The sequence below is a fragment of the Paramisgurnus dabryanus genome, chromosome 6 (genome assembly GCF_030506205.2).
Source record: "Paramisgurnus dabryanus chromosome 6, PD_genome_1.1, whole genome shotgun sequence".
Lineage (NCBI taxonomy): Eukaryota > Metazoa > Chordata > Actinopteri > Cypriniformes > Cobitidae > Paramisgurnus > Paramisgurnus dabryanus.
The window spans coordinates 4470684-4480479 of record NC_133342.1 but is presented as its reverse complement, the minus strand read 5'-3'; the positions used below and the strand labels follow the sequence as shown (position 1 = coordinate 4480479).

Below are 9796 nucleotides of genomic sequence, written 5' to 3'. Positions count from 1 at the left end.
GTTCCCCGGTACCGCCTCCTGCTGGCCTCCTGGTGCCTCCACGGCCCCTATCAGATAGCCTTCCCTCTGGCTTTCTTCTTCCTGGCCCCCCCGGCAACCGGGGTTGTCCACCTCTGGTAATCGGGACAAGACATCCGCGTTCGTGTGCTCTCGCCCAGGCCGATACTGTAGTTGATAATCGAAATTGGCAAGTTGTGCCACCCAGCGCTGCTCCACAGCTCCCAACTTCGCTGTCTGTAAATGCACCAAAGGATTATTGTCCGTAATCACTGTTACCTTAGCACCCCAGAGGTAGTCCTTAAACTTCTCGCTCAGGGCCCACTTCAGGGCCAGCAGTTCCAGTTTGAATGAGCTGTAGTTTGCATCGTTCCTCTCAGCTGGGTGGAGGCTTCGACTTGCGTAGGCGATCACCCGTTCTGTTTCCGCTTGTCGTTGGGCCAAGACCGCTCCCAACCCCAGGTTGCTAGCGTCTGTATACAAGAGAAATGGTTGGGTAAAGTCTGCATAGGCCAAGATAGGAGCCTGTAACAATTCCTGTTTCAATCTCTGAAACGCCCCCTCACAGGACTCATCCCAGTCAATAGGGGGTGACCCCCGTCCCCGGTTCCGCCCTGTACCGACCAGCAGCTGGTTAAGTGGTTTAGCAATCTTTGAAAAATCTTTTATGAACCGTCTGTAGTATCCCACAAACCCTAGAAATGACCGTACTTGCCTCACGGTCTTGGGTGCACTCCAATCTCTTACCGCAGAGACCTTCCCAGGGTCTACGGCCACCCCAGCAGCGCTGACCACGTGACCCAGGAACTGGACTTCTCGCCTCAACAGATGGCATTTATCGGGTTGCAACTTCAGCCCATATTTCTCCATCGCCTGGAAAACCTCTTCGAGGTGTCGGAGGTGGGAATCGAAATCTGGGGAGTACACAATTACATCATCTAAATATACCAAGACTGACTCCATTAACTGACCTCCAAGACAGCGCTGCATCAGGCGTTGGAACGTGGCTGGGGCGTTACAGAGCCCGAAGGGCATCCGTTCCCACTCGAACAATCCAAACGGGGTCGTGAAGGCGGTCTTCTCCCTGTCGGCCTCGGCCACCGGCACCTGCCAATACCCACTGGCCAGATCCAAAGTGGAGTACCACGCGGACCGCGTGAGACCGGCCAGGGAGTCTTCGATCCGTGGTAGGGGAAAAGCGTCTTTTTTGGTCACCAGGTTGAGCTTACGGTAGTCCACACAAAACCTCCAAGCTCCCGACTTTTTCTGCACAAGCACGATAGGGGCTGCCCATGGACTACTGCTTTCCCGGACGATGCCCCGCCCCAGCATGCCCTGCAATAGTGAGCGTACCTCTGTGTACAAAGTGGGTGGGATCGGCCGGTACCTCTCCCTACTTGGCCCTGCATCTCCAGTCGGAATGTGATGTTCCACCACCTTAGTGCACCCGTAATCCTCCTCGTGTCTTGCAAACACATGTTGCCATTTCTGAAGGAGGGCTTGGAGCTTTTGTGACTGCGCCTGTTCCAACTTTTCCCCTTGCAGGGACTCTCCTGCCAGGTGCCTCGGCACGTCCCTCTCTCCGTTGTTCGAAGGGGCTTCCATCTGTGTCAGGGCCACCTCGATGACGGTGGGGCACACCTGACGGAAACTAACATCTCTCTCTTCCCTCACCTGATGGGGTGCGACCCCCGTTAGTCGGGCCAGCCGCTGGTGTCGGTGTAAGTGCACTGGATATGGGTGGTCATTTCGAACCTTTACAGGGACCCTCCCCCGGTGGACCGCCGCTAGGCCTCGTGCTACTTCCACTTGGGGGCAATCGGCATGGGGTTCAACCAATACCCATTCTTCGGGGCCAACTCCTCGGGGGGCCACTCTCACCCACACCATGGCCTCACTCCTAGGGGGGATAGATAAAGCAAAGCGACACATTACTCTTCCTACCTCTTCCCGGCCTCTACGGACCTGGGTCATCTGGACCCGACGACAGTCGGCGACTACTCGCTCCCATAGGGGCCTCTCGACAGGGGAGATCCTAGGGCCGGGCTTAGCCCGAAATAACTCCTCCCAACACTCGGAGAGAACGTTCATACCTAATAGGGCTCTATGGACACCCAAACACCTGTCTTCCACAATGATCACCCCTTTCTGGGGGACTAACACCCCGTGAACTTCTAAGTCCGTCAGCCGGTAGCCGATGTAGGGGATCTCTAGGCCGTTGGCGCCCCGCAACGTCAGCCAGGGGGCCTCTCCTCCTTGTACTCTCTGCTTCCCGAATACTTCCTGCGAGAGACTTTCTGCAAACAATGTCACTTGAGAGCCCGTATCTACCAGGCACTGTACTGTCTTGCCACATACCTTTACCTCCGCCATTGGGCTATGCCCCACCATCTGGTCTCTAGAATTGCCACTCCTTCCCGGGTCTTCTCGAGGGGTCCCGGCCACACGACCCACTGTGGCCGGTCGTCCTAAAAACCCCCTTCCGATGCCCTGCGAGGCCCACACTGACGGCTATAATGCCCTGGTTCTCCACAACGATTGCAGATTGGCCGCCCCTGGTCATCCCATTCGAAGCGGGGCCGGTTAAAACGGTTCGGGCGCCCCGGTGGCTCTCGGCCCCTCTCAGAGTAAACTCGCTCTCGGGGTGCCGGCCTCGGTTCCTCTCGCGCCCTACCTTGGCGAAGTTCTCCCAGGAGGGTTTTAGATAGTTCCGACATCTGTTCTCGGACGTCTTTCAACAACTCTACTTTCAGGGCTTGCTTCCAATCGGTGTGTTCAGGCGGTGCTGCTGTATTTCCACTTACGACTGCACATACGGGGGTTTCACTTACTTCGACCTCGTCACCCTCCAGGGCCAGCGCCTCCTTCTTTAGGTCTTCAAACGTAAGCCCAGGGTCCCTCCGAAACTGGACCCTCAGACTTTGCCTCACGGGGCCCTCTTTCATCCCCAAGAGGAACTGGTCGCGTAACAAGGCCTCTCCGTCTCCTAGCCCATGGTCTCGTCGGGCCTGCAGGCGAGTGAACTGCTCCCGCAGCCGGAGGGCAAAAGCTCTAATGGGTTGTCGGGGGCCTTGCTTACAATTAAAAAATTGTGAACGGAGGACAGCTACGGGGGTATGGTCACCATATTGCTCGGTAAGGAACTGGAACACAGTCTGGGCGGTGGCTCTAATTGCTTCGGGGGCGGCTTGTACCTCTCGCCGTGCTTCTCCCTCTAGGGAGTTCAATACAAACTGGAGCCGCTGGGCGGCGCTAAGGCCCTGTAGGTCGGCCAAGTACTCCAACTGGGCCTTCCATTCAGCCAGTCGTACCTCCGACTCTGCTCCTCCATATTTCTGGATCCATGGGCTTCCCATGATGATGGACGTGGCACGGGGTGGGGCTGCAGGCCCCGCGTTGTCAGTCATTGGGTGACCTTGGTTACTCAACTCGAGGTGGGGCCCTGCCGACTACGCCAAAATCTGTCACCACCAGGGGCTGGCTATGTTAGACTAAAGCCACGCCCCTTTGCAACTCCCACCTCGAGGAGGTCCCCAAAGCCAACCCAATGACCAGACAAACACGGGAACAGGTAAGTAAAATTTAAAACAAGCTTTATTTAGTTTAAATATTTAAAAGAACTGGGGAATTGGGGAAAGGGAAAATTAAAACTAATAGGTTTCTTCTCCTCCCTCCAGGGAGACTGCAGCCACGGGCAGACAGGGCAAGGGCAACAGGGGTGCCAACCACCATAAGCCGGGGGAGAGAGGGAAACGTCAGGCTCCGGCCTGGACCCTGCTAACCGTGGCGCCCTCCTTCTTCCTTCCTGGGGGCAGAATAATTTCAGTGTGACTGGTAAGGAGATTTGTCCACTGTCTGTGTATCTTTCCTCGGGTCGGCAGGGGGTCCTCGCCCCGCGTGCCTTTACGTTCCCTGTCGTACGTCCACCCTCGTCCTCCTTGTGCCCCACAGGTGGTCACTGCGACACAAAAGCACTGTTAGCTTGGACTTTGAGTATTTCTCACCGGCTCTGCTGCTTACAGCTCTCTGGGTAGGTATCACGTTCACAGTCTGCTCTCCAATTGTTCACTCTCGTTTTCCTTTCTCTCCACAGGCGGCCACTAAGACACAAAGACACTGTTACTTGGACTTTGAGTATTTCTCACCGGCTCTGCTGCTTACAGCTCTCTGGGTAGGTATCACGTTCACAGTCTGCTCTCCAATTATTCACTCTCGTTCTTCTCTCTCTCCACAGGTGGCCGCTAGGACACAAAGACACTGTTACTGAGACTTCGAGTATTTCTCACCGGCTCTGCTGCTTACAGCTCTCTGGGTAGGTATCACGTTCACAGTCTGCTCTCCAATTATTCACTCTCGTTCTTCTCTCTCTCCACAGGTGGCCGCTAGGACACAAAGACACTGTTACTGAGACTTCGAGTATTTCTCACCGGCTCTGCTGTTTACAGCTTTCTGGGTAGGTATCACGTTCACGGTCTGTTCTTCGATTATTCACTCTCGTTCTTCTCTCTCTCCACAGGTGGCCGCTAGGACACAAAGACACTGTTACTGAGACTTCGAGTATTTCTCACCGGCTCTGCTGTTTACAGCTTTCTGGGTAGGTATGGTTTCCTCCGTAGGTCAGCAGAGGGGCGAAGGTCACACACCACCTCACCGGGTCGAGCGCTGCCCTATCTCCACTGCCCGTAGGCCGATCGAATCCTGGACAGGGGCGCCCCTTTGTAGAGACCGCGGGGGCGGCGGACCCTTTCGCCTCTGACTCTGCGACAAAACAGACACAGGTAAGTTTACACCACGAATATTTCCAATGTTTTACTCACAGTCACTGACAGCTCTTGGTCTGCGTTCCTTCGTACTCCGAAACAGCACACTACGTATGATAGCAGTAATTTCTGAGGTCGTTAGCCTCTCCGTCCTCTGCCCAGTAGAAGAAATGGATGATGCGGGGCTTCGTCTAATAAGACACACAGCAACCCACAGCAAATACACAGCACCACTCCAACGTGAAAAGCTTATTTAATTGCAAGTCTCACTCACCACACTATAAGTGCAACACCACAAGGGAAGCGCCCGGTGTCCTCCACTGCGCTTGGGCTGAGATAGGGGCGATGGAAAATACGACCAAAATAAGTCTCGTTGCTGTGGCTGTTTGGATTTACCTTCTAACGGCTCGCCCACCACACTATTGTAGGGGTAGGGCCGCCCTCCTTCTCCTGGAGGCCTCCAACGGTTACACAGGTTAATTTTTGCAAGTTACTCCACACCAAAAGGGTATACTCACAGCAAATAGCCTCTGTTTACGTTGTACAACAAGATCAATTTTCTTCCTGCTTTACTCCTTCAAAAGTACTGGTTAGACCAAAGTTCCTTTTTACCCATAGGATCTTCCGTTTACTCCAGCAGGTCCACCGTAAACTACAACGAGAGAGGGAGAGAGAGAGAAATACAGACAGCCACCACGTCTAACAATGAGCACAGCTCCGTTCCTCAGCACACACTACGACCCTCAACTGTGATCTAACTGTGCTTTTTATACTCCTCTCTGTGCTCCAGTTGTCCAATTGCCCGGCGATCTCTTTAACTAGGCACAGCTGTGCCCAATCGGCTGATTACAGCCTTCGCGAAGCTGCCGGATGTCCGGTGTTCCTGTTTTCCGGTCTGGACGGAAACATCCGGGCGGAACCAAAACTTCCTCAACTTTTGGTTCCGCCCTGAAAGATCGTCACCCCGTGACACGAGTACGAGTACTTGCATTTCAGTACTTGCCGATACCGAGTACTTAATAAAAAAACATGATTTAAATTTACAGGTAACTGCTTTAGTCATATAATTTAACAAAAAAACAAAGGACTAGTTTTCCAGTTTATTGTAAACTCTGCCTCTTTGGACAACACAAGAGGCATTAACCCCTTACACGCCGCTCAAACATAGACATTTCCCAGACCGTGGTATCGATTCCAGGTATCGGGAGACTTTTAACGAGTACGAGTACTTTAGAAAATGTGGTATCAAGGCCGATACCCGATAAAAGTATCGGTATCGGTGCAAACATAGACATTTCCCAGACCGTGGTATCGATTCCAGGTATCGGGAGACTTTTAACGAGTACGAGTACTTTAGAAAATGTGGTATCAAGGCCGATACCCGATAAAAGTATCGGTATCGGTGCAAACATAGACATTTCCCAGACCGTGGTATCGATTCCAGGTATCGGGAGACTTTTAACGAGTACGAGTACTTTAGAAAATGTGGTATCAAGGCCGATACCCGATAAAAGTATCGGTATCGGTGCATCCCTAGTGAATTGCTCTAAAGTGGGACACTGCCTAATGTGGTACTCCTAAAGCGTAATGTTTTTACAGTAGGGTATTCCAAAAAGCAGGTTATGTGTCTTACCCGGGTAAGTTTTTGAATAAGTAAGCGGATAACCTCTGCTTTCGATTCCAAAAATGGAGATAACTTTTAAAGATTTTTTAAAGTCTGGTTCTCAAATGGGAGGCCCCGAGATGGTGCCAGGGGCCTCCAGGTAAATGACATTATATTATAAAATACATTAATTTATCATTAGTTCTGTGTGTATAAATAGTTTGTAGGGTGAAATGGCCTACAGTGGGACACTGCCTAATGTGGTACTCCTAAAGTGTAATGTTTTTACAGTAGGTTCCCACAAAATACATGAATGCCAGTTAAACTATGCCATCACAAAAACCAAACATGACTTCTCAAATGTCCAGTCATATATGAGGGTGGAGCAATCATCAAATCACAGAAGTCTGAAATTCAAAAAGTGTCCCACATTAGGAAAATTCACCCTATGGGTGTACTTTTTGGTTTCATGATTCCTCCGTTTTTTTCCAGAAATACTCAGAAACAAACTTATAAAACATGAAACATTTATTTAAAGAGGTCATTGCATGAAAATCTGACCTTTTCCATGTTTAAGTGCTATAATTGGGTCCCCAGTGCTTCTATCAAACTAGAAAATGTGAAAAATAACAACCCAATAACTTGCATTTTAAAGGACACATCCAAAACGGCACATTTTTGCTCAGGCCTACAAAGTGTCAATTTTAACATGCTATTGTCACAGGTAGGGGTGGACCCAGGTGTAAATAAGGTCACGCCCCTTTCTCCACCTCGAGGAGATTCCCAAAGCCACCCCAATGACCAGACACACAAGGTAAGCATAAAATTAAAATATCCTTTATTAAATTACTTAAAAATATTAAATAGGGAAGGGGAAACGGGGGACTTAAAACAATGGCCACTCTAGGCTCTCCTCCACCACCACTGTATCTTCACACAGTCCATTCTCCTCATGTTCATTCTCGTTTTCCGTTCTCTCCACAGGAGGCCACTAGGACACAAAGACACTGTTACTGAGACTTCGAGTATTTCTCACCGGCTCTGCTGTTTACAGCTTTCTGGGTAGGTGTCACGTTCACAGTCCGTTCTTCAATTATTCACTCTCGTTCTGCTCTCTCTCCACAGGTGACCACTAGGACACGAAGACACTGTTGCTGAGACTTCGAGTATTTCTCACCGGCTCTGCTGTTTACAGCTTTCTGGGTAGATATCACGTTCACAGTCTGTTCTTCAATCATTCACTCTCGTTCTGTTCTCTCTCCACAGGTGGCCGCTAGAACACAAAGACACTGTTACTGAGACTTCGAGTATTTCTCACCGGCTCTGCTGTTTACAGCTTTCTGGGTAGGTATCACGTTCACAGTTTGCTCTTCAATGATTCACTCTCGTTCTGTTCTCTCTCCACAGGTGGCCGCTAGAACACAAAGGCACTGTTGCTGAGACTTCGAGTAATTCTCACCGGCTCTGCTGTTTACAGCTTTCTGGGTAGGTATCACGTTCACAGTTTGCTCTTCAATGATTCACTCTCGTTCTGCTCTCTCTCCACAGGTGGCCGCTAGAACACAAAGGCACTGTTGCTGAGACTTCGAGTAATTCTCACCGGCTCTGCTGCTTACAGCTTTCTGGGTAGGTATCACGTTCACAGTTTGCTCTTCAATGATTCACTCTCGTTCTGTTCTCTCTCCACGGTGGCCGCTAGAACACAAAGGCACTGTTGCTGAGACTTCGAGTAATTCTCACCGACTCTGCTGCTTACAGCTTTCTGGGTAGGTATCACGTTCACAGTTTGCTCTTCAATGATTCACTCTCGTTCTGCTCTCTCTCCACGGTGGCCGCTAGGACACAAAGACACTGTTACTGAGACTTCGAGTATTTCTCACCGGCTCTGCTGTCTACAGCTTTCTGGGTAGGTATAGTTCTCCTCCGTAGGTCAGCAGAGGGGCGAAGGTCACACACCACCTCACCGGGTCGAGCGCTGCCCTATCTCCAATGCCCATAGGCCGATCGATTCCTAGACGGGGGCGCCCTTTTCGTAGAGACCACGGGGCGGCGGACCCTTTCGCCTCTGACTCTGCGACAAAACAGACACAGGTAAGTTCACACCACGAATGTTTCCAATGGTTTACTCACGGTCACGGACAGCTCTTAGTCTGCGTCCCTTCGTACTCCGAACAGCACACTACAAATAGTAACAGTAGTTTCTGAGGTCGTTTGCCTCTCCGTCCTCTGCCCAGTGGAAGAAAATGGATGATGCGGGGCTTCGTCTACAAGACACACAGCAACCCACAGCAAATACACAGCACCACTCCAACGTGAAAAGATTTATTACACAGTCTCACTCACCACACTATAAGTGCACCACAACAAGGGAAGCGCCCGGTGTCCTCCACTGCGCTTGGGCTACGATAAGGCGATGGGAAATACGACCACAATAAGTCTCGTTGCGGCGGCTGTTTGAATGTGTACTTCTAACGGCTCGCCCACCACACTCTTGTAGGGGTAGGGCCGCCCTCCTTCTCCTGGAGGTTTCCAATGGCTACACAAGTTAATTTTTGCCAGTTACTCCACACAAAAAGGGTATACTCACGGCGGATAGCCTTTATTTACGTTGTACCAGACGGTCAATTTTCTTCCTGCTTTACTCCTTCAGTATTGGTTAGAACAAAGTTCCTTCTTACCCATAGGACTTTCCTGTTTACTCCAGCAGGTCCACAATAAAGACTGCAACGAGAGAGAGAGAGAGAAACACAGACAGCCACCACGTCCAAAAATGAGCACAGCTCCGTTTCCCAGCACACACTACGACAGACTTGACAGCACAATGCTCTCTTCGGGGTGCTCCTTTTCTCCACCCACGTATCGCCTTTCTTTCACCCCAGGCAGCTCCTGTCTTCTTTCCGCGCGCTTCAAGCGCAGCCCGGATCAACAGAGCCTGCGGGCTCTTCAAAAGGTACGTAGTTACCTCTTCTGCACTAAGCAGAGGAGCTCTCCCCGTGTCAATCCCCCTCTCGTGCCCGAACTGTCGAACTGTCATTTAACTGTGCTTTAAATACTCCTCTCTGTACTTCAGTCATCCAATTGCCCGGCGATCTCTTCAACTAGGCACAGCTGTGCTCAATCGGCTGATTACAGCCTTCGCGAGGCTGCCGGATGTCCGGTGTTTCCGTTCTTCGGTCTGGGCGGAAACATCCGGGCGGAACCAAAGTTTCCCGACTTTTGGTTCCGCCCAAAAGATCGTCACCTTGTGACACTATGATGAATTATCTGTAAGTTATTTTGAGCTAAAACTTTACATACGTACTCTGGGGACACCAAAGACTTATTTTACATCTTAAAAAATCTCATAATATGACCACTTTTTAAAAAAACTGTATAAATCCTCTTCGATCCGTCAGAACAATCCAGTGGGGGCGGAGTCTGTGGGATGACACTTATG

At 50.9% G+C, this 9796-nt stretch overlaps 1 protein-coding gene across 5 annotated transcripts; it reads right to left on the bottom strand.

Annotated features, from left to right (window-relative positions):
• Nucleotides 1–1564: 1564 nt before the first annotated feature.
• LOC141282291 (uncharacterized) lies at nucleotides 1565–9557 on the bottom strand. Of its 5 annotated transcripts, none has more exons than XM_073814894.1 (3): nucleotides 9167–9557; nucleotides 4566–5499; nucleotides 1565–4379 (listed from the first exon to the last, which is right to left on the bottom strand). In XM_073814894.1, the coding sequence occupies exon 3, from the start codon at nucleotides 3402–3404 to the stop codon at nucleotides 2466–2468; it is 939 nt and encodes a 312-aa protein (XP_073670995.1). In that variant the 5' UTR covers nucleotides 3405–4379; nucleotides 4566–5499; nucleotides 9167–9557; the 3' UTR covers nucleotides 1565–2465. The 5 variants fall into 5 exon arrangements, 4 of the variants coding, with proteins under 4 accessions (XP_073670995.1, XP_073670996.1, XP_073670998.1 ...); XM_073814895.1 differs by lacking the exon at nucleotides 9167–9557 and having other exon boundaries at nucleotides 1565–3955; nucleotides 4002–4379; nucleotides 4566–6035; XM_073814897.1 differs by lacking the exon at nucleotides 9167–9557 and having other exon boundaries at nucleotides 4566–5088; nucleotides 5276–6035.
• Between the last annotated feature and the right edge of the window lie 239 nt (nucleotides 9558–9796).